Here is a 26,784-nt window from a genome sequence, read left to right as displayed (position 1 = left end):
AAGATTACATCCAGCAGTGTTATTTGCACTTGAACTGAGTGATTCTTGTTCCATAAACACCTTGTACAATCCAACTCAATTTTTTTTTTTAAATTCAGTGCTTCCTCACCATCAGATTGTCCAATACGGCAGTTCAGGAGGGGCAGATTCCCTGACTGCATGGAATACAGGATAACATCACATATCCTACCTTTAGATAACTGCAGAACACAGGGTTTAACTAAATATATTTATTTAATACTGTGCAAATGTCCTCATGTCAAAAACTGGAAATACAGTCGTTAAGCTCCCGCAATCGCTACACTCTACGTCCTTGTTATCAGTCCAGACTTTAATAGATTACTGTTCATAACAAAACGCTTTTGTTTTCAAATTGTATGTCGACTCGCAGTATCACTGGCACAGTTGACGCCACTCGCACAGTTTTTTTAAATTGGTGATCTACCGGCCACCACATTTTTTGAGTTTTCAGGCTCCACCAATAGGCTAACAGTGTCTGAGAAGTTGTCATGCGCTATGATTCACCGTAAAGAACAATCGTATGCCAGGGTCATGATGAGACACTAGATTAGCATTCATGAGGTGCTTTGCATTGACTATATATGGTTAAAAATGGGCGTGTTCAGGGCGGGGTACAATGCTGATTCACGTACGCACACTTGTGGGTAATCTGTGATTTATAAAGGGAACATTGCGTACAGGTGTGCGTACGCACGGTTTTATTAATCTGAATTTTTGTGTGCGTACGCCATTTTAGGCTTTTGGGCGTACGTACACTTTTAGTAAGAATCCTACGCACAGTTTCATAAATGAGACCCCTGAGCAGTAAACAAAGACGAGGATAATCTTAAAATGGCCGCTACACCCTAAGCTTTTGATTGACACCTCATTTGACCCAATAGGAGCTCCATGCCCCGGTGACAGCCCTCTAAAGCCAACTAGGTCTGTGTGTCCCGCCGCCCCCTGCCCCCCCACCCCCTCTACACGATTTTTTCTAACTGGCTTCGTCTGGCTATGAAATGAGCTAGCTATCCTTGTAGTTTAGAGCAAGCTGTAAATGGCGATACCCCATATGCTAGGTGTTTTGGAGTCTTCAAAATAAAAGTCGATATGCGCAATATGTCAGTGTTCTGAGTGCCAATCCCGGGAATCAGATAAAGCACTCTAATGTGTTCATGCTTCAGTTTTTGTGTTTCAGTAATACTAATGAGGGATTTATTAGTTTATTAGTGTTATATATGATAGTTCTAAGTACCACCTTTCATTATAGATAACAATTATACCTTTTTATACTAGGAATTTGACCTTGGTTACAAGGGTCATTCTGGAGTCTCCAAAAGAAAACGCCTGGATGTGCTTTTATAAAAACCTTTTGTCAAATCTGAAAACATTGTGGTATTATGTTTGACTTTTGATTTGAATTGGGTAAGGCTTCAACCTGTGGTCCAATGCTGTCTTCCAGCTAATACCTACCACCGCTAGGCCTCTTCAGGCCTCTGTTTTCAACACAAACTCTAGGCGGAAATAGAAACTTTCCCTTTCTTTGTGTTCAAGCTTCTATTAGTCAACACCAGTAGGACTGACAGGGGTCCTGACAACAAGAAACATAACTTCAGAGTGTCAGCTTTCAAAACAGTCAATTTACATGCATGTACTCCAATTGGTTCAAGAACAGCAGTCAATTTACTTTGGGTATGCTGTTTAGGCGTTTTTGGGAACATTTAACAGGATCCAGAAGGGGTTAATAGCTGAAGATTTGAAGGCGCTGAAAGGTGTCATGTAAGAAATAGAGGAAGAAGATGCTGAATAAAGATTCAAAGAACAATACTTGGAATGCTGGGGCAGCATTCCAACAATAAGTAGAAACCCTGTAGGTGGCTTCGCCGCTTCGCGGCTTGACCACCAACGAGAGAGGGTGAAATTTCTTGGGAAATTGTAGGGTGTGCTTGCTTGCTTCAGTTGCAGGTAGGTCCGTTTTCCCTTCTAGTGATATTTTCACGCATTTAGCCTACTCATATTGCATAATTCATTAAGAACACCCTTTGAAACAAGCTACTGTAACAACGTTGTCACTGGCAATATTTCAGATGGAATTGTGATTCAAATAGTACCATCTGCTTACTGAAAATAAGCCCCCCAAAATGTAAATAAGTTCGATATTAATTTAGGGGGACATGGCTAATTCAAAAGCAGTTTGCTAGAGGCAAGCTAGCTTCCGGTGCTATCCACTGATTGTTTGAAAGTGCAGGAAATTAGAATGTTTCTTTTGTAAGGGATAATTAAGCAATAAGCCCCAAGAGGCCGTGGTTTACGCTGATTTTAGAACAGGTAAGGGGAGTTGTTAGGCACGACGCAAAACGGACTGCCGAAAACCCCCTTACTTGTTCTAACATCAGCGTAAACCACGGACTCGCGGGGCTTATTGCTTTTCTAAAACTGTTACTACAAATATTTGATATTTCAATAAAAACAATTAGAAATACAAAATAGTTCAATAATAAACTGTAATTCTTCTGCTACTACAAAGTATAGTTCCTACATAAATCGTTGCCACGCAACAGCCAGATGGACATCTTTGCCGCCTTTTTCAATTTGAAATATTCGATGCGCAGTAACAGGGGCGTTTCTAGGATTCAAAGAAAGGGGGGGCTTAGCCCGAAGGGGAGTGGCATGTTTGCGTGCGGCAATGTTTTTTGTTTTTATCCTCTTTTTTCAAATTGATGCTATAGTGCTTGGCAAGCTCATCTAAGTGTGATTCACTTAAGAAGTTCTGAGATTTAGGGCTGCATGCCTGGATGAAATGTTTGGCGCAGACAAGCAAAACTTTGGGAAGTTGTGTCGGAGCATTTCCAGCGAAAATAAAATTTAGATATTGGTTGTGCAGAGGCTCGGATGAAGGAATGAAATAAAGATTTGTGCTTGCATTTGTACATCCAAGCACTGAGCAACTGTTGTGCTTTGTTTGTTTGCTCCCCATGATGTCTCTCCAGGAAAAACCGATATCGCACTTGCCCTTGCACGGTGGTAGCTCAGTTTCTCATGGGCGGGCCAGATGATCTGGGCAGGCAAAGCAGAGAGAGGGGAGGTAACCTTTCTCGTATCTACGTCACTTGGAGGAGATTTTCAAACAGAGCGTTTGAGCCTTGATTTTGTCAAAGGCGGAGAAGAACACCAAGGGCTTTGTTTAGACCTAACAAAAATTCTAGCCACTGGGGGACCAAAGGCAGGCTAGGGGAACTCATTTTAATGTTAAATAACCTCATAAAATGAAGTTTTCATGTCATGTCACCTTTAAGATAAGTTCAAACATTGAAACATAACTGATCGAAATCCAGAAGCCAATTTTATGACTTGGCATAAAAATATCATGTAATAATCTAGTTTAGGCTACAAATGACAACAAATGCCTATACATATTTACCACAGTAGAAGAAAATAAAAAAAATCTCCACTAATTTCCTTCTAGACCTGTAGACCACTAACCTCCGTCATACCGGCTCCTTCAGCCCTGTCAATATCCTGCTTCTCTCTCTCATCTGACTGGGCGGAGCTGCCACCTCTCCTAAAGAATGTTTTTATATCCATCTGGTCAATGAATTGGATGATATACCGGCACAATAGCGTTATGAGGGACACTATGACATTTAGTTTTCACTAGCATGTTTTCACTAGTGCCCGGGGTTTGTATCGTAAAGTATGATGACAGGCTATTGGATTATTATTTGTTAGAGTTATAAATAACTTGTCCGTGTGAGAAACAATAGTGGGGGGTTTTAGGGGGGCTTCAGCTATTCACCTCGCTAGTCAATCTAGCTACTTCAGACGGGCTGTGGCCAATACGACAGTAGCAGCAGCTAACTCTACACATGGCCGATTATTTTCTTCTTAAAAATCTTTATTTGTGTACAATGACATGGGTCAATAGCTGGCTAGTCTTGTTGTTAAACATATTGTCAAATTATAATTACTGTTTGGAGCAAATGTTCACTTGGTGCGGTCATCCCGCATCCATTTGCTATTCAACTCGCCACAGGCTGTGGCCGTACTGAAGCCTAGTACTAGTATGGCCGATACTTTGTCCGTGAATCTTGATATTGACTTTGAGACAGTGACATGTACGGTGGCCCACTGGTGCACGCCACAGCAACATTAGTGAAGCAAACAAAAGTTGAAAACACCACAACATTAACACACAACACACCGACATTAACAAAAACAAAACATTTATAAAAACGCTAAATTTCAAAACCAATCTACTACTTACAACACAACAGCATTGGTTCACACCACCAACATCAACGGAGAACACCGCAACATTAGCCGAGAACACAACAGCATTAGCCGAAAACACCGCAACATTAGCGAGAATACAACAGCATTAGCCGAGAACACCGCAGCATTAGCACAAAACACAACGACATTTGTAGAAAAACTGCATTTCAAGTTCACACCTAATCGTTCTCCAGACCACTAGGGGCAGTGCGAAGTGGAATTAGTTGGGTTCTCCCCAAAATAAAAACAAACTTTGACAGCCGGTCAATTTGAAATAATTCAAATCAAGAACATCAGAATCATAATGGGATTTATTCGCCATGAAAGTCTGCACAGACATGGAATTTACTTTGGCAGGAAGGTGCATACAATAAACATATAGGACATAAAATCAAACAAGAACACAACTTAAATTCACTAATGAAAGTTGTTTTTATTATATTTTAATTATAATCTTATGTTTTAAGACGCCCTCTCTAAGTTTCAATGATGTTGTATTGCGTTACGTTCGATAGCAAACCTCAAAGGTAGTCTACGTAAGTGTGGTCCCGTAGAGTTAATTTACTTCACTTGATTTTACAACAACAGGTAAAACACCCCACTTTGCATGCAGTGCCCTTAGTGGTCTGGAGAACGATTTGGTGTGAACTTGAAATGCAGCGTTTCTGCAAATGTCGTTGTGTTTTTTGTTTTTTTATAACTTTTATTAGTACAAAATCCTTGAGTCTCACACAGCCTGTCATATAGTATTATATATAATTATAACAACACTATAGTGATATAATATTTATATATAATACAAGTGTAGACCAAAGGAAAAGAAAACACAAATGGCAAATCCCAATGAGTTCACATAATTACATATTCAATCCAGCTTGTCCAGTCAAATGTCAACAGGATGTTCAATTTAACAGATATATTATAACAGGCGTCCATTTGCTAAGTAAATGTCCATCTGTAGGCTTAGGCTTGCGGTCAAACTTTCCATTCAGTTCACAGCCTGGAGTCTCTGGGCCCACTGGTCCACGGTAGGTGGGTGAGGCTTGAGCCAGTTCACTGTGATCAGTTTGTGGGCAATTAACATCATAACTCTGATCATATACCATTTGTTTTTCTCTAGCCCCCTTGAAGGTGTAGTTCCCAAAATCAGCTGTTGTGGGTCTATCGAACTGTCTAAGTTCAAAATCTCACATATCTCCCTCTTCACATCTTCCCAGAACTTCTGTAATTTAGGGCAATCCCAGAAAATGTGAGAAAAGTCCCCTATTTGACCACAACCCCTCCAGCAGAGAGGGGAATATTTCTTGTCATACTTAGCTATTACCATGGGTGTTCTAAAATATCTAATTCTTAGCTTCCAACTGAATTATCTCCAGGTTGGACAACTTAAACATTTTTGCCAGGACACCCAAGAGCTCTCCCATTCTTCAACTGCAATTATGGTGTTAGCCTCCAATTCACATTTACCTTTTATATCTAATGTGTCAATGGATGTATCCATATGAATTTTCCTGTATAGGCAAGATATTATATGTCTTGTTGTAATTCTATGCTCCGCTATCTCCACCAAATATTCAAAATTGCCCGATGTGTCCTTAATTTTGTCCCATTCCTTGAGTGTGGTCAAATAGTGTCGAAGTTGGAAATATCGGAATAGATCATTAGCTTCAATACCATACTTTGCTTGAAGTTGTGAGAAAGCCTTGAGGGTTGTTCCTCCAAATAATTTAGCAGGCAGAAAGTCACAAAGAGCAGTTATCTTTGTTGCCTTAGATACAGATAACGAAAGGTTTAATACCCGTCTCATTTTTTTCCAAACCTTCAAAGTGGAACTGAACTGATTTGAACTACGGCTCATATCATTTTAAAAATAAAATCACAAAACTTTCTGACAACTAAAAGAGCAAAATGTTCCATTTGTTAATAAAAACGTTTTAAACTTTACTATTTAATAGGGATGGAGATTTTAACTGATTTCACTATTCGAATAGTATCCGAAATTATTTTCGAATATCCGGATAATCTATTTTGTTAATGTGGTTCCGTTATGTAATTAGCCTGACGTGACGCAAAGCATACAGTAAACACATGAACCACCACACATTCTGGCAATAATTGGGACTGTTAAGATATTAGATTAAATAAGGGTTGAATAAAGAAAAAAAATGAAAGATCAATTTATTAACATGACGAAAAGACAATGAACTTGAAAAAACGCTGCGTCTTCAGACGTAGGCTCTTAATTTGGCGAAGAAGCGATTAGCCTATTATTATGTGAAATAAAAAGTTGGCTACATTGGACTGAATTAAACACATTGGGTAGGCTATTCTCGATAAAAACGAAAGACACACAGAGAACTATCCTATAGGATACGGTGCGCCACCACACAATGCAAACATAAACAGCCGATTACGCTAGCTCTACATGGCTACTGGTAAGAAAATAAATAAGCCACAACTGCATTAGCCATACGCATTTTTATCCAGGAGAATTAGCATGTAAACATGCTCAGGGGAGAGGCGAGTACGAAGTCGATTTACGAGCAGGCCGGCGTAGAAAGGACTGCAGGACCTGCGGTTGCTGCGAGGTACTGCTTAGCCAGGACACTATGCTTCTTGTAGCGCCAAATGAAATGAAAGGAGACTCGTAGCAGAACACAGGCGTAGCCTACCTTTTTTGATGGTTTTCATCATTTTCTAACGTCACAACTATTAGAATTCACAACACGACGCGACGGTTTTTCAATAAAATGTTTTTTTTTAATTAAACTACGCTCATAAGTATTCGAAAAAAGTATTCGTATACTAACTTACTTTAGGATATCCGGATATTCGATTAACCACGCCCATCCCTACTATTTAAAAAATAGGCGCGGCCATCTTTGAATCGTCATGTCTGTGACGTCACGAGAATGGTTAGGTACTGTGACTGCCGCCTGCTAGCAGTTATCAAGATAGACATTGATACATTTTCAGGGAGAACAGAGGTATAAATGGCTTAAAACAAACCAGCTAAAACAAGGTGGAAAGTAGGATCTTACTGGCTGGTTGTACAAACAAATTTTACAAGACATAAGGCATTCACTATCATGTCCTACCCAAGCGGCAACCGGTTTTACGAAAATGGCTTGTATCTATACAGCGCCAAATCCCGCCAGCTTCCCCCGGATTCAGAGTTTGCAGGGATCACTTTGCAGAAGCGGTTTATATTAATAAACCTGTTAAATACACTAACGTTAATACACAAACTGGCGTTTTTGACATAGCTACGCTAGCTAGCTCTAGCTCCTACATTCACACCTGATTGTAGCCAAAGCTAGCTCCGTTACGTTACGTTTCCTACACTGTAGTTTGTTTAATTTAGCAGCGAACAAGTTATCAACTCAACCATTGAGCATGTTTCACACAACTTGAAGGGGCTACTATCTGAAACATAGGCTACCAGCTATGTGTAGGGCGCTCCAAACTTATTGTCAGATGCACAGAACAACACAGGGTCAGACCGAGCATAGGTTACACATATGATAAGCTAACATAAAAGGTCTTTCTCCTCACACAGCATGGGAAAGAGCCTGTTCTCAATGATGAACGATCATTTTGGTGGACCACCAAACACCCAGGTTATCCAGGTCTGCCTCTTTGATCAGATCGATTCTGTCTGTTGGCATTGTCTGCAGTTATGACAAGTAGCTAGCTACGAGTACATCACCACTCGTTGTTCAACTTGTCAGTGTTAACTATATTTACATCTTCCGACAAAAACATATTCTGCATCATATGGGACAACTGCGGTCCTGCAGGTACATTATTACGTATTGGTTCAAAAGCATATGCCATAGGATGAACAGGGATAGCTATGATGGGTCGATTTTCTTCCATTTTTAATGCAGTTTAACGGGTTCAAACTGAGAGCAACCATTCTCGTGACGTCAGATGTGTACGTCATTTAAACATGGCGGCGCCCAGTTCTTTTTAAGGGGAGGGCTGAGAGTGTTGTGTTTACTGAACTTTGCTCTATATGTACCCATTTTGTATCCATATCCTCATCCAGAAGACCAGTGCTCGAAGTTGTGCTGCCCAGTAATAACTTCTGAAATGAGGCAAGATAAGCCGCCCTTCTCTTTAAGTAAGCAAATAACTTTAAGTCTCACTCTAGGCCTCTTGTACTGCCATATGGGCCAGGAAACCAGCTTAAATCTTAAATCTAATAGTTTAAAAGTAAAATCTACTTAAAAGTAGATACCGGACCACAATAGGAAGAGAACAAAAGAGAAATAACAGCCTTGGCAGAACATTCATCCTGATGGTTTCTACCCTCCCAACCAAGGAAAGGGGAAGCATCTCCCACCTTTCCAAGTCATTCTTGATCTGGGAAATAAGTTTGTCATAGTTTGCTACTGATTTTAAATTAAATCTTCTAATATTATTTGCACCTTGACGGCCCGGTATAAACCCAATCTGATCAGGATTGATCAAAGTCCCTAGATATTTCTGCAATCTATTCACCAGTACAGAACTTAGAATCTTTACATCACTCCCAAGCAGACTAATTGGCCTATAAGCGCCACACTCCAGTGGATCCTTCCCCTCTTTGTGTATGACCGCTATTACGGCCTCTGACCAGCTCTTGGGTGGGTAATTTTCCTTTAAAGCGTAGTTAAAGACCCCACAAAGCTTTGGCACAAGCTCCTTCACAAAGGTCTTGTAAAATTCACCAGGCATACCATCTGTGCCTGGAGATTTGTTATTCTTCAGCGACCTGATGATTCCTTCTATTTCACTTTCTAATATTGGGGCTGTCAGCTCCTCTGCCTCCGCTTCCGAAAGTTTTACTAAATTTAGATCTTTAAATATTCCCTCCATTGTCACCGTGTTTGGCGCTTCCTCTGGTGCATCGTAAAGATTCTTATAAAAAGTTTTAAATGCCTCTGCCACGTCCACTGGATGTGAAACCTCAGCTAAGGATGTTGGATGTCTTATTCTAGGAACTATACGGTTTGATTGCTCTTTTCTCAACTGAAAGGCAAGTAGCCGGCTTGCTCAATTCCCTCATCTCATAATATTTTTGGTTTGTATATCTGAGCGCTCCCTCAGCTTTGCGTGTACGTAATTCATCCAGAGCAGTTCTACACTCCTGTAGTTGTTTCAATATATTTTTGTCCCCAGTTACTCCATGCTCATGCCCTAATCTTTTTATATCACTTTCCAATTGTTTCTCCTTTTAAAGTCTCTGTTTATTTAATTTAACGGCTATTTCAATAAATTTCCCTCTCAGCACTGCCTTAGCCCCATCCCAGGGTGGAGGGGTATACTGCTCCATTATCATTTATTGCTAAGTATTCTTCTATAGTTAGTTTTGCTTGCTCTTGGGTTATTGGATCCGTTAGCAAAGAGACATTCAATCTCGTCTCGTCATCTGCCGCTTGTCCGGGGATCGGGTCGCGGGGGCAACGACCTAAGCAGGGAGGCCCAGGCTTCCCTCTCCCCGGCCACTTCCACCACCTCTTCCTGGGGGACCCCGAGGCGTTCCCAGGCCAGCCGAGTGACATAGTCCCTCCAGCGTGTCCTGGGTCTTCCCCGGGGCCTCTTCCCAGTGGGACGTGCCCGGAACACCTCACCAGGGAGGCGTCCAGGAGGCATCCTAATCAGATGCCCGAGCCACCTCAGCTGGCTCCTCTCGACGCGGAGGAGCAGCGGTTCTACTCTGAGCCCCTCCCGGATGACCGAGCTTCTCACCCTATCTCTAAGGGAGAGCCCGGACACCCTGCGGAGAAAGCTCATTTCGGCCGCTTGTATTCGCGATCTCGTTCTTTCGGTCACTACCCATAGTTCGTGACCATAGGTGAGGGTAGGAACGTAGATCGACTGGTAAATAGAGAGCTTCGCCTTTCGACTCAGCTCCTTCTTCACCACGACGGACCGATGCAGAGCCCGCATCACTGCGGACGCTGCATCGATCCGCGTGTCGACCTCGCGCTCCATTCTTCCCTCACTCGTGAACAAGACCCCGAGATACTTGAACTCCTCCACTTGGTTCAGGATCTCCTCCCCAACCCGGAGATGGCACTCCACCCTTTTCCGGTCGATAACCATGGCCTCAGATTTGGAGGTGCTGATTCGCATCCCAGCCGCTTCACATTCGGTTGCGAACCGCTCCAGTGAGAGCTGAAGGTCACGGCCCGATGAAGCCAACAGGACCACATCATCTGCAAAGAGCAGCGACCCGATCCTGAGGTCACCAAACCGGACCCCCTCAACACCCTGGCTGCGCCTAGAAATCCTGTCCATATAGGTAATGAACAGAATCGGTGACATAGGGCAGCCCTGGCGGAGTCCAACCCTCACCGGAAACAAGTTCGACTTACTACCGGCAATGCGGACCAAACTCTGGCACCGGTCGTACAGGGACCGGACAGCCCCGATCAGGGAATCCGGTACCCCGTACTCTCGGAGCACCCCCCACATGAGCCCCCGAGGGACACGGTCGAACGCCTTTTCCAAATCCACAAAACATGTGTAGACTGGTTGGGCGAACTCCCATGTACCCTCCAGGACTCCGCGGAGGGTATAGAGCTGGTCCACTGTTCCACGGCCAGGACGAAAACCACATTGCTCCTCCTGAATCCGAGGTTCGACAATCCGGCGGACCCTCCTCTCCAGGACCCCTGAATAGACTTTCCCAGGGAGGCTGAGGAGTGTGATCCCCCTTAAGTTGGAGCACACCCTCCGGTCCCCCTTTTTAAAGAGGGGAACCACCACCCCGGTCTGCCAGTCCAGAGGCACTGTCCCCGATGTCCACGCGATGTTGCAGAGTCGTGTCAACCAAGACAGCCCTACAACATCCAGAGCCTTAAGGAACTCCGGGCGGACCTCGTCCACCCCAGGGGCCCTGCCACCGCGGAGCTTTTCAACCACCTCGGCGACCTCGGCCCCAGAGATAGAAGGGCCCCCCCCGATGTCCCCAGACTCTGCCTCCACGTCGGAAAGCGTGTTGGTGGAATTAAGGAGGTCTTCAAAGTATTCCTTCCACCGATCCAGGACGTCCCCCGTCGAAGTCAGCAGCGCACCGTCCCCACCGTATACAGTGTTGACAGAGCACTGCTTCCCCCTCCTGAGTCGCCGGATGGTGGTCCAGAACCTTTTTGAAGCCATTCGGAAGTCATTCTCCATGGCCTCGCCGAACTCCTCCCATGCCCGGGTTTTTGCCTCCGCGACCGTCAGAGCCGCGTTCCGCTTGGCCTGCCGGTACACATCAGCTGCCTCAGGAGTCCTACCAGCCAATAAAGCCCGATAGGCCTCCTTCTTCAGCTTGACGGCATCCCTCACCTCCGGAGTCCACCACCGGGTCCGAGGGTTACCGCCGCGACATGCACCGACCGCCTTGCGGCCGCAGCTCCGGTCAGCCGCTTCAACAATGGAGGCCCGGAACATGGCCCATTCGGACTCAATGTCCCCGGCCCCCCCCGAGACATGATCGAAGCTCTCCCGGAGGTGGGAGTTGAAGCTCCTTCTGACAGAGGGTTCCGCCAGCCGTTCCCAGCAGACCCTCACATTACGTTTGGGCCTGCCAGGCCTGACCGGCGTCCTCCCCCACCATCGGAACCAACTCACCACCAGGTGGTGATCAGTTGACAGCTCCGCCCCTCTCCTCACCCGAGTGTCCAAGACATGCGGCCTCAAGTCCGACGACACGACTACGAAGTCGATCATCGAACTGAGACCTCGGGTGTCCATGTGCCAGGTGCACATATGGACACCCTTATGCTTGAACATGGTGTTCGTTATGGACAAACCGTGTTTAGCACAGAAGTCCAACAACAGAACACCACTCGGGTTCAGATCGGGGGGGCCGTTCCTCCCAATCACGCCCCTCCAGGTCTCACTGTCATTGCCCACATGAGCATTGAAGTCCCCCAGGAGGATGAGGGAATCCCCGGGAGGAGCGCTTTCCAGCACCCCCTCCAGAGACTCCAAAAAGGGTGGGTACTCTGAGCTGCCGTTTGGTGCATAAGCACAAACGACAGTGAGGACCCGTCCCCCCACCCGAAGGCGGAGGGAGGCTACCCTCTCATCCACCGGGGTGAACCCCAATGTACAGGCACCGAACCGAGGGGAAACAAGTATTCCCACCCCAGCTCGACGCCTCTCACCAAGGGCAACTCCAGAGGGGAAGAGAGTCCAGCCCCTCTCAAGGAGACTGGTTCCGGAGCCCGTGCTGTGCGTCGAGGCGAGGCCGACTATATCTAGCCGGAAACTCTCTACCTCGCGCACCAGCTCAGGCTCCTTTCCCGCCAGCGAGGTGACGTTCCACATCCCTAAAGCTAGCTTCTGCAGCCGAGGATCGGACCGCCAAGGCCCCCGCCTTCGGCCGCCGCCCGTCTCACACTGCACCCGACCCCCATGACCCCTCCTGCGGATGGTGAGCCCACTGGAAGAGGGTCCCACGTTGTCTCTTCGGGCTGTGCCCGACCGGGCCCCATGGGAAAAGGCCCGGCCACCAGGCGCTCGCCATCGAGCCCCACCCCCGGGCCTGGCTCCAGGGGGGGGCCCCGGTGACCCGCTTCCGGGCAGGGGCAACTGGGAACCATTGTTGTGTTTCTTCATGGTTGGTTTTTTGAGCCACGCTTTGTCTGGTCTTTCACCTGGAACCTGTTTGCCTTGGGAGACCCTACCAGGGGCATAAAGCCCCCGACAACATAGCTTCCAGGATCACTAGGACACGCAAACCCCTCCACCGCGGTAAGGTGGTGACTCATGGAGGGGCATTTTAATCTCCAGTATTTCAAATGTCTTTTGAAACCCAAGTTCAATTTCAGACTCACTGGGCCATGGTCAGATAGCGTAATAGGTTCTATAACACACTTCTTAATTTTATGGAGGCTTTGCTTTGAAATGCAAATCAGATATATTCTGTAATATGACCCATGAACCGTAGACAGAAATGTAAAATCTTTTGTTGTTGGATTCTTGGCTCTCCATCCATCTACAAGCCCCAACTCTTCCAACATATGTTTTGCGGCCTTAGATTTCCTGCTAGGAGGTCCATTGTCTGTTGGTAATTTGTCTAATTTCGCATTTAAGACACAATTAAAATCTCCTAAGATGATGGTACCTTTCGCTTCCCTTGCCAATATGGATGCAATGTCCCTAAAAAACGAAGGATCATCTTCATTCGGAGCATAAATATTCATGATGGTCAGGTCTATCCCACCTATTTTTCCTATTATTGCTATATACCTTCCCTGAATATCTTTTACTTCCCGATGTACTGCAAGACTGCTGGATCGACTAATTAAAATAGCCACTCCTCTCTTTCTGCTATTTGGACAAGATGCATAGAACACCTGATCCACCGAATCTCTTCTCAATTTCTTGTGTTCAGCCTCATCAGAATCAGAATGGGATTTATTCGCCATGAAAGTTTGCACAGACAAGGAATTTGCTTTGACAGGAAGGTGCATACAGTAAACATATAGGAATCTTACATTTAAATATGTGGTCTAACTATACTAAGGATACATAAACTAGCAATACTAAGTGGAATACAAGTAAAATAAAATATACAATAAAGTAGAATATAAGTTGCCAATTTACAATATAAAATACAATATAAAATACTAATATTACAGGAGTTGAGTGTAGTGCAAAAAGTTTTTAAGGATATTCAGTCAGTGTGAGCTTTGGCCTTGTTGAGGAGGCCAACAGCGGAAGGGAAGAAACTGTTTGTATGGCGTGATGTTTTGGTCCTGATGGACCGCAGTCTTCTGCCAGAGGGGAGTGACTGAAACAGGGAATGTCCAGGGTGGGAGGAGTCAGCCACAATCTTCTTTGCCCGTCTCACGGTCCTTGAGGTGTGCAGGTCCTCGAGGGAAGGCAGATTGCAGCCAATCACCTTCTCTGCAGTGCGAATGATGCGCTGCAGCCTGCTCTTGTCATTGGCAGTGGCAGCAGCGTACCAGGTGGTGATGGAGGAAGTGAGGATGGACTCAATGATGGCTGTGTAGAAGTGCACCATCATTGTCTTTGGCAGGTTGAATTTCTTCAGCTGCCACAGGAAGTACATCCTCTGTTGTGCTTTCTTGGTGAGGGAGCTAATGTTCAGTTCCCACTTGAGGTCCTGGGAGAGGATAGTGCCCAGGAAGTGGAAGGACTCCACAGTGTTGACTGGGCAGTCACACAGGGTGATGGGGGTGAGTGGGGCTGTGTTCTTCCTGAAGTCCACAACCATCTTCACTGTCTTGAGAGCTTTGAGCTCTAGGTTGTTCTGGCGGCACCAGGTCACCAGGTTGTCTGCTTCCCACCTATAATCAGACTCTTTAGGGGAGTTTCCTGTAGTAACCCTATTGAACAACTGAATTTTTTCAACTGAGCTAGGATCTTTTTCCTCTTAATGGGATGATTGATACCTTTAACATTGTAACTGACAACCACTAAATCAGACATGAATAATCGTCTTTCTCGTTCTCTCGTCCTCTAAAATCCAGTGTTAAAAATAAAAAGCTTTACTTCAAAAATTACGTAATGTACTTGTGTGAGTTTAACCAACATGTCAAGGATATAAGAACTAAGAACAAACACATGTAAATGAACCAAATTAACACCTTTGACTTCCAAAAACCCAGCTGGCTGATGAAATATGTCCACCAGCCCCTGTTGTATTATAGGCAGAGAGTTGTGACCTCTATCTCTCTCTGGGGAATATGCACAAAGTGCCAACCAAACCACAGACCAGATAAAATAACCAATTCCCTGGTGAGGTTTTCGTCCCATCTTGGGTATTATCATAACAAAGAAAATGGGAGCCTTTCACTACCTCTTACCTGCAATATCACTCACATATATTCATCATATTATATTCAATGTGACTTCCTGTTTCAAGTGTCACATGAAGGGATACATATAATGTCTTATTATTCCTGTCGACCGTTAAACTTAGCACCAACTTTCAAAAGTCTGTTAGCGTTATCTGAGCACAAATGTCATTTTCTCAACCCCGCAGAAAAGACCGTAAATCAGTGCCTCAGAGATGCGGCTCCTCTTCCTCTCCTCCCGTCCTCCTGCCTTTGCCATGTCACCCTCGAAAGCTCCCGGTCCATCTCTCTCTCACTCACTTGCACAACAACGCCCAACTCCTCAAGAGTCGGCAGAGCCTCAACTAGCGTTGGAAAGGTTTTCACTCCCGTCTCCAAGGTGACTCAGCTGTGCAGGGAAGCGACATCCGGCCCAAATCCCCTTCTTTACTGCTTTATAACTCCACGTACCCGCGCTCTTTTCCTCTGTACCTCCGGAGAGCAATCTTGATCAAAGTATATCAGTTTTCCCTGGAACTGGACTTGTTTTTGCGCCCAGGCTTGTCGTAGAACCGCTTCTTTCACTGTGTAATCCAGAAATCTCACAATGATGGAGTGCGGAGGTGCGGTGTTGTCTGGTCTTAGCCCCAAAGATCTGTGCACGATCCTTACGGAGGAATCCTAAACAGAATAAAACTAACAATAACAATAGGTTTCCTCCTTACGGAAGAATCCTAAAAAGTAGAAACCCACTAGGTGGCTTCGCCGCTTCGCGGCTTGGCCACTAATGAACCTTTAGCTATGAATTCTTTAAAGCTGTTCTGAGCTAAATGCAACTCTCATTCTCTTATGAGAAATCTTCATGTCTTAATATTTCCCCAGGTCAAATCATCTACAACTGTCACCTTGGTGTTCAGTTGAGGTGGTGGAGCATGAAAACCTTTTTTCTCTTTTTTCAACCCACAGACCTACTTTGCCTTTTCTCTCATTCTCTTTATACAGGAGCGACTGGGTGACATCATACAAAATCCTGGTGAGCAATGACAGTCACACTTGGGTGACTCTGAAGAATGGCTCAGAAGACCTGGTGAGTAATCAAGAAAGGACAGGAGATCAAAAGAGCAATTCCTTTGTCTCACCATAATAATCAATTGTCCTACCCCTGAAATTTTGCAATGAGGACTGAAATTCTGCTCACAACTTTGTTTTACCCTGATTTCAAGGTGTTTTCATATGTTGTTTTCAATTTATTTTTATATTTTCATGATGGCAAATCTCTTGTTTGAAAGCAATTCATGGAGATGATTTGAAGGAGTTCTTATAAGCCAGCCAGATGAGCTTGGAGACAATAGTTAAATGTAGGATTCTCTGACAGATGGTAAGCTCATCAAGCCTAATTTTCAGACTGGCAGTGCAACTGTCTGTCTGGACTCTTAGCTTTGTTTACATTGGATAAGGAAACATTACATTCTTTAAATACAAGTTCACTATTGTTTCCTCTCCATGGTATTGAAATGTCAAGCAGGTTTACCCTCAAGAGTTCTATTGTGGGCACAACCTATGTATTTTCCAAAGTGGATGTATTTTTTAGCGTGAGTCTTTACATTATGAATAATATGTACATATATTGAATTAGTACCTGTATATATAGCGAATGTATATGTACACAGTTATAATACAGTTATTATACCATGTATTATAACTAGGGCTGTCAAGCGATTAAAATATTTAATCACAATTAATCATATTATTTCATATGATTAATCGTGATTAATCGCAAAATTATTAAATCTATTTAATCTGTAAATTTTACCCCAATAAATGATTTTTGTCTTAAAATAATATTAAAAGGGTGTACTTAAAAACAAATAGGCCTTCCTGTATGCACTGTATGTCTGTGACTTGTACTTGATAAATAAAAGTTATAAAAAACAAAAAAACAAATAGGCCTAACTGGATGATAATGTCCAGATAACAAGTTTGGATGTAACAATTTAAATTGTGAGGGAGTTTTATTCACTCACAAACTATACTGCTGTATAATAAACATCCACAAAATTAGACTTGTTCTGGAATATAAAATACATTTAAGACATGTTGTCTAATAGCCTACTACGATATCCTGCTCCATAATATTCAAATCTAACTCAAACATACTTCAGATACTTAAGCAACCACAGATTGACCTTTATATTGAAAAATACAGTTTCTATTTTGTTGAACCCAGTCAGCTGCTCGCTTCTTTTGCTAATGTTGCCATATATTACCAGAGCGAACGCTTCTGCTGCGTGGCTAACGTTGCATTCACACAGCAGCGGAGCGGGCGGCGCGGCGGCTTTCAATTCATTTTCAATGAAACAAGGCGTTGACGCTCGCATAGGGCATTGTGGGAAGGCGAGCGGAGCGTTGCAAGTTGGATTTTCTCAACTTTATGTAAATGAGGAGCGTGACAACGCTAGCGTTGGCCAATCGGATTGGTTTCTTGTAACATAGCAATCGTTAGTCATGGTAAACATTTTCTAGGTTTCAAGATGGAGGAGAAACTTTTTGTATATGTGTCTACACACCCAGACTTGTTTTATACGCCTCTGTACGATTAAAGAGATGTTAACAAAAAATGATATACCTGGAGCAGGGTTGCCGAGGTTGCCGGTGTCCCTGGTGTGTTAAATTCAGTCTCGTCACATTAGCTAGCTACATAGCTCTAACTTTCTTCTGTGCTAGCTGCATACTACAGTAGTCTAGCTAGTCTAGTTCACCCGGCACACGATTGACATTCAACGTTGAAATGCTGGTTGGCAGTCACTCGCTAGCCATACAGTAAATGTGTAGTGGCCATAATCTAGCGAATGTTACTGTAAAAATGTATGAAGTGTATGTATAGCCTATAGACAAGGGCCGGGTTTCCCAGATTTGTTAATAAGCTCTGTTAATTAGTAGCGTCATACATATGTGATCGTTCAAAAGCGGGCCCCACAGAGTACCGTCACATGTGTGATTCTGAACATTCCAACCGACTGTTTTCCGATAGACAAAAACTATATGACAAACGCTATAGTATGGCGTCAAAATGTACAATTAGGAGGTTAACAAGTAACACTAGCAGGTAGTAGCATTGCTACGAGCATTATGCTAGGTTGCTAGGTAACGGAAGCTAACTAAAGCTAGTTAGCTTCCGTTTTGAAAAAATAACTCACACTGGTGGAAGCGTCGGTAATATTTAGAACTCACTCCTTATCTAATGCTGGGGACACACTACAGGATAATTGGGCCAATTTTGCCCCTTCCGACAATCCTAGGTAACGTCCAGATTTTCTTGATGGTTCTACAGATTATCTTATCAAATGTTCCCTTGGTGTGAGGTGTGTCAAGAGTGACCGAATCTGCTCGGGAGGACTTCTGGGGCGCCCCTAACTCGAATCCTAAATATTCAACATGTTGAATATTTGCGATCAGAAATCCTGATGTGTGGGGGGAACCCCAACGACATACGACCGAGTTTATCACGTGAAACGAAACAATATCCAATCGGAAAGCAAGCTGAGAGAAGACGGAAGCATAACAAACGGAGTCACGGCGCAGCACAAAGTGAAATGGAATTTATTTTGGCAACAGCAAACCCTATTTTTTTTTGCCGTGAATTTTCTGTGAAAATCATTCCAAACACTATCATCGCAATTTCTTCCTGCATATCGTCCGCCATGCTTATTGTTAAATCTCGACAGGTTTTGCGAGATTTCTTGTGTTAAGTCGGGACACTGGTTGGAAATCTGTTTGTGTGTGGTGTGCAGTCTTTGTCAAATCATGGCACACCACACACTGTAGGAGCAAAACAGCAAAATGTAGGATTTTTTGACCTCATGTTTGTGGTCTATCACAGTTTGAAAATCTTACACGAATAAAAAAAATTGTTGTGTCCCCAGCATAACAGGTTAGAGCCTCTTAGGAACATTCTAAGAGCGTTTCTAGAGCGCTCTTAGAACATTGCTAAGAAGCTCTTAGTGTTAAGAGCTTCTTAACGAATCTGGGAAACCCGGCCAAGATCATGCAACATCTAGTCAGCATATCTGATTCCTTGCATCATGCCGTGTAAAAGCTGTATTTTCATCAATACAGGAGCACCTATATTTATATCAATAATGATCAATATTGTAAGCACATGAACCCAATGCCTGAAATTTCACACAGCCTTAGTTTTGTCAACCGAGATGTCTCGCAACTTTTTGAAATGGAACTTCCCATCTAAAAGTCCTATCTCCATCATTCAGCTACCATCAGCAGTCATGTGACAACAGGTGATTCCCTGAGTCAAAAAGAAACCTGCGTTAACAGCACTAATTTTTTTTGTTGCGTTAAAGTGAGATTGCGTTAACGCGTTATTAACTTTGACAGCCCTAATTATAACATGATTACTCATACGCTGCGCGTCGGATGGTTCATGCCTCTGCATCGTCCATTTTGGATGATTTGACACCTCGTTGGGCATTATCCCTTACTTATTGTACAGTATACACATTATCACTGTTATTATATTTAGGGGTGCTGCGAATAGGATTTTTGGGGCCAATCACCGATCACTAGAAGCAGTATCGGTATTAGTTAGACCATGTACCGTTAGTAGTTAGTATAGTTAGACTTGTACACCACTATTCAAGATTTATGAACCCTATATGTTGAATGTATGCACCTTCCTGCAAGTAAATTTCTTGTCTGTGCAAACTTTCATGGCAATTAAACCCCTTTCTGATTCTGATTAAGGGGTCTATTTGGAGCCTTCTATTAATCATGTACCATTATATATTTAACTATTCTTAACAACAATGTATATTAAGTAAAACAATGAAGACATTATAAAATATCATGAAACAACTGTTTATTTAGTGGCAAGAAACGTGTTATAGGCCGATAATGATTGGCGACCGATTGATCGGAGAACCCTGTATGATAATACACATTTCCATAGAGCAGCCGTACTGTGGATATCTATGTCTTGATTCCCAGTTCCTTGTGCATTGTGGCCTGTGCTTGCCTCAGTAGATATTTATAGGGAACAAAGAGAAGGAGATCCCAGTATTGAACATGTTCCCTGTACCCATGGTGGCACGCTACATTAGAATCAACCCTCGCTCCTGGTTTAACAGTGGCAGCATCTGTATGCGGGCTGAGATCCTTGGCTGCCCCATGCCAGGTATGGCACAATTGAAGGTTGGAGTTGAATACTTTATTCTTGTTATAACGCCCGCTTCAAGTTATAGCTGATATGGCTTTTAATCCGTCATTAACAATGTTGATATTGATGCAAATAATATTATGTAACTTGTAGGTTCCCATGTTTCATAACTTGACACCTAAATAGTACATTTCTCTGCAGATCCCAATAACTACTACCACAGAAGGAATGAAGTAACAACAACAGACAATTTGGACTTCAAACATCACAGCTACAAAGACATGAGGCATGTAAGTTGACTTGAAACAAGCTTGTGCCTTAAGGTTCATAAATGTATCTGAAATTAAGTAAGAAATACTGAAATGTGGTTTTCACTTGACACCTTTCATGCCACCGTAAGTGTTTCTACGTATTCTTATTATTAGGGTTGCTCCGGTAGGAGGAAACCTATTGTTTTTGTTAGTATTCTTATTAGGGTTTCTCCGGTAGGAGGCGCTATAAGACACACCCAAAGTCTACGTGATTTCAGCGCCTTTTGTCTAAAATACCTGTAAATTGGTATATATGCCTTATTTCTCATGGGGAACAAAAAAGCCTCAAGGAACCATATTGTCAGACTTATTAATTTTCTTGTACTGTCCAAATTTGGTCCAACCTTCAGAACCCTTCTCCTTATGAACCATAGATCCAATCGACTTGAAATGTGTTACAGATGTGTAGAATACATGTCTTTACATAGGGTGACATGGAATAAGAAATGCAATACAAAATGGCTGAAAGGGGTGTATTTATGTAAATGTCCACATTGCCTCAATATCTTTGTGTCAATAAATCTAATATAATTTTGACTCATGGTTTTTCAAACCTAATAGGGTTCAAGATGACATCACTCTGAAGTACCATAAACAATTTCACCTTGGTATGTCTATATATGATTGAATTCAATTGAATTGCTCGACAGTGCGCGCTCCAAATTCTCACAGGCTCATCCTGCTCCTTGACACGAGGGTGACCACCTGTCCCACTTTGCGTTGTGTCGCACAGCATTTTCACATCTTGTCCCGCACGTCGCATATTGAATATGCTGTGCGATACAGCGCAAAGAGGGACAGGTGGCCAACTTGTCTGAGGTTGTTTCCCCCGATGTGGAGCACCATCATGTCCGGCCCGGGAAGCATGCCACACTTCTCACGGAGCTTAGGCACAAGGTCTGCCCACCTCATGCCCCTCACCGAGTGATGTTACGCTCGATACCGTGCTCACGAAGCGGTATCGACCTTTCGAAACAATTGGTACCGATACAAACGTGTCGAGCGTGGCTTCAAATGGGCAAAAGCCACGTGATCAGAGTCGAAGTGTCAAAGTGACGTCCGAAGCATCAGACGTCACACGAGCAGCTGAGACAAACTCTGTTTTATTCAAAGGCTTAAAAGACATCAGAAATCACTAATATTCGGAGGTTATAGAGAGGAGACATAGGCCTATTTACGGACGCTATAGAATACATTCATTGACAGAGCCAGAGATACAGATAGATTGCCAGAGCTAGATAGACAGAGATAGATACAGATGAGATCGTACACAAGCACATAGCCTACATATTGCTTCGGAAAGCTTTGTTTCCCCCATCACTACCCTCACCCCTACCCATTCAAAATGGCACTCCAGTGCAAGGTCGGGGTACAGTCCGACCTCCTCCGCATGCCGTGCAAGCCAGTAGACAGAGGAGCTGCCTACGATCCAGACGTGGGGAGGACTTTGGTTTTCCATGGTGTGATATGATCCAACATCTGCCTCTTAAATACTAGTGCTTCCCTGATTCACACCTGATTCAAATGTGTGTTCGTTACCAGGCTTCTACAGAGCTAGTTAACGACCCTTTTATTGGAATCAGGTGTGGTGGAGCAGGGAAACATCTAAAACATGCAGGACAGGGGGTCCCTGATGACAAGGTTGAGAACCACTGCTTTAAGCTATTTAAAGGGTCAATTGTAGTCTATGGGACGTCTAATATTCCAGTTTGTCTAATAATGTGTAGGACCGTGTTTCTCAAGTGGTGGGTCGACCTAAACTAAAAGTGGATCGCAAGCTGGTGTAGGACATATTGATTAATAAATGCATCTAAATGTATAAACAATGTTTTCTGTTATTTAAAAGCAAGCTCAGAGACGTATGAATGGAAAAGGCATTAAAGGCATCTTTGTAAACCACTCTGATCAGTTGTAATGTGTATGTAAACCAAACATTCCCACTTGCTACTTGACTGTAAAGAATCACTTTGTATTCTAGCTGACCAACAGCGCAAAGACAACAAAGCTGACTAGACTAGCTAGATTTCTTTTAGCTAACTGGCTACCACTACGGCACTAGCTGGTGGCTGGACGATTTGTACAGTACCTACCAGAAGCGGTCTGGAACGGAAGACAAGGTAGCAAATTAGGTGTAGCTAGGTCTAACACTTTTGGTAACAGATAGTAGCAGAGATATGCCGGGTAACAGCTCAGCACTCTGTATAGCACATTGGTCAACGAAAGTTGTGTTTAGTTGTGCTTTATAAATAAAGATTGATTGAACAGCTGTAGCTAGGTCTAACACTTTTGGTAACAGATAGTAGCAGAGATGTGCCGGGTAACAGGTAGAGCTAACTCCTCTGTGAAATAGCAGACTACTGTTTCCGAAAGTAGATCTAGGTTACTGGCTTAGCTCTAATATTATCAGCGTACAGAGCTACTGTATCATATTTAGCTACATTTCATAATTGTGTTTCATATCACAATGTTAAATGAGTAAATAGTTATGCTATCACCATGGCGTCTTTGGTTGTGGCATTACAAATCGTTTACTTGCAATCTCATGTCATAATGAATCCCAATATTTGTGAGGAATTATTTTAACGATTGAAAACAGATGTATCACAAACCGCTGTCTCATGTGTTGCATGTCGCCCGGGCAACAGAGGCTAATGTCATGATGCAAATGCTTCAGTGAAATAGTAAACTACTGTTTCCGAAAGTAGATGTACTTCCTTAATAATATTAGCTTATATTTTACATTACACATCACAATTGTGTTTCATATCAAGAAGTAAAATGTACAAATAGTTATCACCCAGGCCTCTTTGCTTGTGGCGTACGCAAGTTTTTGTGAAGTTAGTGACGTTAGTGGCGTCAGTGACTGTGGCTAGCAAGTTAGCCACCGTTAGCTTCACTTTTCACCACTAAAACGTAATTTCTACTTAAACCGTGCAACGGAACAAAAAATCCCAATATAAGCAACTCAATCGCTACCAAGACAAAACGTTTGACACTGAAGTTTTTCTACGTAGTCCAAATATTGACTGAGTTTTAGGGGTGGGAAAATAAACAATAAATAATCAATATTATTTATTATTGCCGAAGGCAAGCACACCCCAATAAGATGACTCGGAATCCTCTTCTGTGGCTGTCCAATTAATTTGGTGTCATGTGATCACTGGGCGTGGCAGCAAGAAGCAAAAATGTTTGGGCCCATAACTGTTGATTTGTTTGCCTTTATTAAGTGATTTCTTTGTCTCATGATGTCTTGGAACGTCCCGTGTGTGACCCATCATCATTTGTGATAATAGCCGAATTCATGCGGCCGCCATTATGAATTAATTGGTGGCCAAGCCGCGAAGCCACATAAGGGTTTCTACCTATTCTTATAATTAGGGGCCAAGCAGCGAAGCTGCGAGGCACCTATTGTTATTGTTAGTTTTATTAGGATTCCTCCGTAAGGAGGAAACCTATTGTTATTGTTAGTTTTATTCTTTTTTTTATTCTTGTACCATGGAAGTCAATGGCAGCCCCTAGAACCCTATGGTAACTTTTTGAGAAATTTGGCACACTCATTAAGGACAGTTACTTCTATACTTACACCAAGTTTCATGTCTCCCATTAGACCACTCTAGCGCCACCAACGGGTCAAAGTTGGACTTGTGTTTACACACGTAACTTTTGAACCGTATGACTGATTTTCAAAAATGAGGTGCCTTTGGATTCCCTGGATCAAGACGAGTTCAACTATGACGTCAATTTCCGGTTATATAGATTTTCCGCAATTTCCGGTTTTATCAAAAACCTTTGAAAGCCTACTCCTCCTACAATTCTTTTCCAATCGTCTTTAAAATTACCAGAGATGATCTTCAGACCAAGCCTCACAAAAGTTATCGATTAGAATTTTGTTCCTCACAACCGTTTGTCCGGTACAGCCAATCAAATTCAGCAGAAAAGCAGCCAAACAGGAAGTGAAGTCATATCTCAGCAAATCTTTGAGATATCAACACCAAACTTGGTATGAAGACTCGGAACCCTCTTCTTAGCCTATCTACACAATTTGGTGTCACGTGATCACTGGGCGTGGCCGCAGGAAGCAAAAATTTGTTTTGGCCAATAACTATTGATTTGTTTGCCTTTATTGAGTGATTCCTTTGTCTCATGATATCTTGGGACATTCCGTGTGTGACTCATAATAATTTGTGAAAATAGCCGAATTGATGCGGCCGTCATTTTGAATTCATTGAAAAACGTTTTTTCTCTACTCCTCCTACAATTTTTTTCCAATCTTCCCCAGAATTGGCGTACATCATCGGCAGAGCAACTCTCACTCAGGCATTACTTTTATATTTGATATTCAAAACCGTTTGTCCGGTACAGCCAATCAAAATCAGCAACAAAGCAACCAAACTGGAATTTGGATAAAATCTCAGCAAATATTTGAGTTATCAACACTAAACTTGGTATATCGGTGGAAGACACTACAACATGTTACCATGTGCAAAGGCAACTTCATATCTCCACAAATGATTGATATAAAGCAAATTGAACTTATCGCTAACGCTAAAATAATGCTTTACACATCAGCCAGTCAAAAACAGATACTCTGATTCAATCACAAGTTCATATGAAGAAACCTGAGAATGTTTAGTACACAAATCTGTGAAAAAGTTGACTGTAAGATGAAAGGTCGATTTTTGATGAATATTTGAAACATGCATGCTTGGCTAATTTCTAGGGAAATTTCCAATGAAATGTGTCCCCTGCTCCTCCCCGCGCGCGCTCCAAATTCTCACACACTCAGCCTTCCCTTGACACACGCACGGCCTTGGCAAGACGCACACGCAACATTTCAGGAGAGTGTGGGCTGACCAAGCCCCCACTCACCCTCAGCGCACGCTCCAAATTCTCACACACATACTGGCCCTTGACACATGGACAAGCTTGTGGGTTTACGGGTTTCTGTAAAGGCTGACCAAGCACCTGCCTTCATTCCTTGGACTAGTAGCCATTCAGTGGCTTATTTTTTATGTAGCTTAGTTCAAAGTTAGCAACTTTATTTGTCAATCTTCTCAACTACCTAAACTCTCCAACCAACCAGAACTCGTGTATCATCTTGTTAGCTAATCAAATTGTTCGTAACAGGATCAGCTGATAGGAAAAACAACCTAAGTGACAATGTGTCAAGGAGCTAGCCTACATTCTGACTGGTTGTATCACAGTGTGGTATGGGAGCTGCACAGACAGGGACCGCAAGGCCCTACGAAGTGTGGTCCGTTCTGCTGAGTTCATCATCGGCAGGAAGCTCCCAGCCCTACAGGACATCTACCACACACGTTGCCTAAGGAAAGCCGGCAGGATTCTAAGAGACTGTTCCCACCCATCCTTCAGTCTCTTTACCCCGTTGCCTTCTGGCAGGCGTTACCGCAGCATCCGGTCGCGCACACGCAGACTGGACAACAGTTTCTACCCAAGGGCCATCAGGCTTCTGAATGGACTCTGATATGGACACTGATTTACTGCACACTAGTCACTTATACACTGTCACTTTAAGCTACTGGTTGCACTATCAGTAACATTGCACTACTGTACCTCACTGTACCGCCACCAGGCTCCTGTATGGTCATTGACATAGTCACTGATCTGCATTTTGCACTATTGTATTGTACTCCACCTAGGTTAGAATAGGTTATAGGGTTGAAATAGGTTTTATGTGGCATTTAGGGCTAGTATAGTGTATTATTTATTGTTACCTGTAATTTAGGAAGTTTTAGTATTAGGGTTAGTATAGTCGATTATTTATTGCTACCTGTATATTTAGGCAGTTTCACTTATTTAAGCTCAGCATAGATGTAGATTATGTTCTGTGTACTTATATGTTATGTTATGCCAGGTGCTTGCGTTGTCTTGTCTTAAGAATTTCAGTGCCCAGTCTGACCTTGTGTTGTTCTGTGTACCTGACAATAAAAGACTTGAAACTTGAAGTTTCCGGCTTTGAAATAACAGTAAGTTGGTTGCTGAGCTTTAATTAAATATTGTCAAACCCTGTCAAAAGTAACACATAACATTTGAGTTAGAGGTAGTTTTTAAACATCTGATGGTATAATGTGTTCAAGTTGAAGTGGTACTTTGCCTCTGAAGCAACCCGATCCCTACCACGGATATACAGTCAGAGGTTCTCATCCATTTGCCTCTCAGCAGCAACTAGCAACTTGCCATATATGTGTGTATTACACGCTATACATTTTTACTTAGTCTC

The 26,784-nt window shown here is 43.1% G+C and overlaps 1 protein-coding gene across 1 annotated transcript in view; it reads left to right on the top strand.

Moving 5' to 3' along the window:
- LOC146260420 (inactive carboxypeptidase-like protein X2) overlaps window positions 1-26,784 on the top strand; it is a 147,593-nt gene that overhangs the window by 42,397 nt on the left and 78,412 nt on the right. The window contains 3 exon segments of the mRNA XM_084669881.1: window positions 16,065-16,149; window positions 20,100-20,250; window positions 20,434-20,522. Coding sequence (XP_084526007.1) covers window positions 16,065-16,149; window positions 20,100-20,250; window positions 20,434-20,522 — 325 coding nt within the window.

This window comes from Hypomesus nipponensis, chromosome 13 (assembly GCF_054491055.1).
Source record: "Hypomesus nipponensis isolate SF chromosome 13, ASM5449105v1, whole genome shotgun sequence".
In the NCBI taxonomy this organism is placed as follows: domain Eukaryota; kingdom Metazoa; phylum Chordata; class Actinopteri; order Osmeriformes; family Osmeridae; genus Hypomesus; species Hypomesus nipponensis.
The sequence above is the reverse complement of the archived record's forward strand: the minus strand, read 5'-3'. Positions and strand labels throughout refer to the sequence as shown.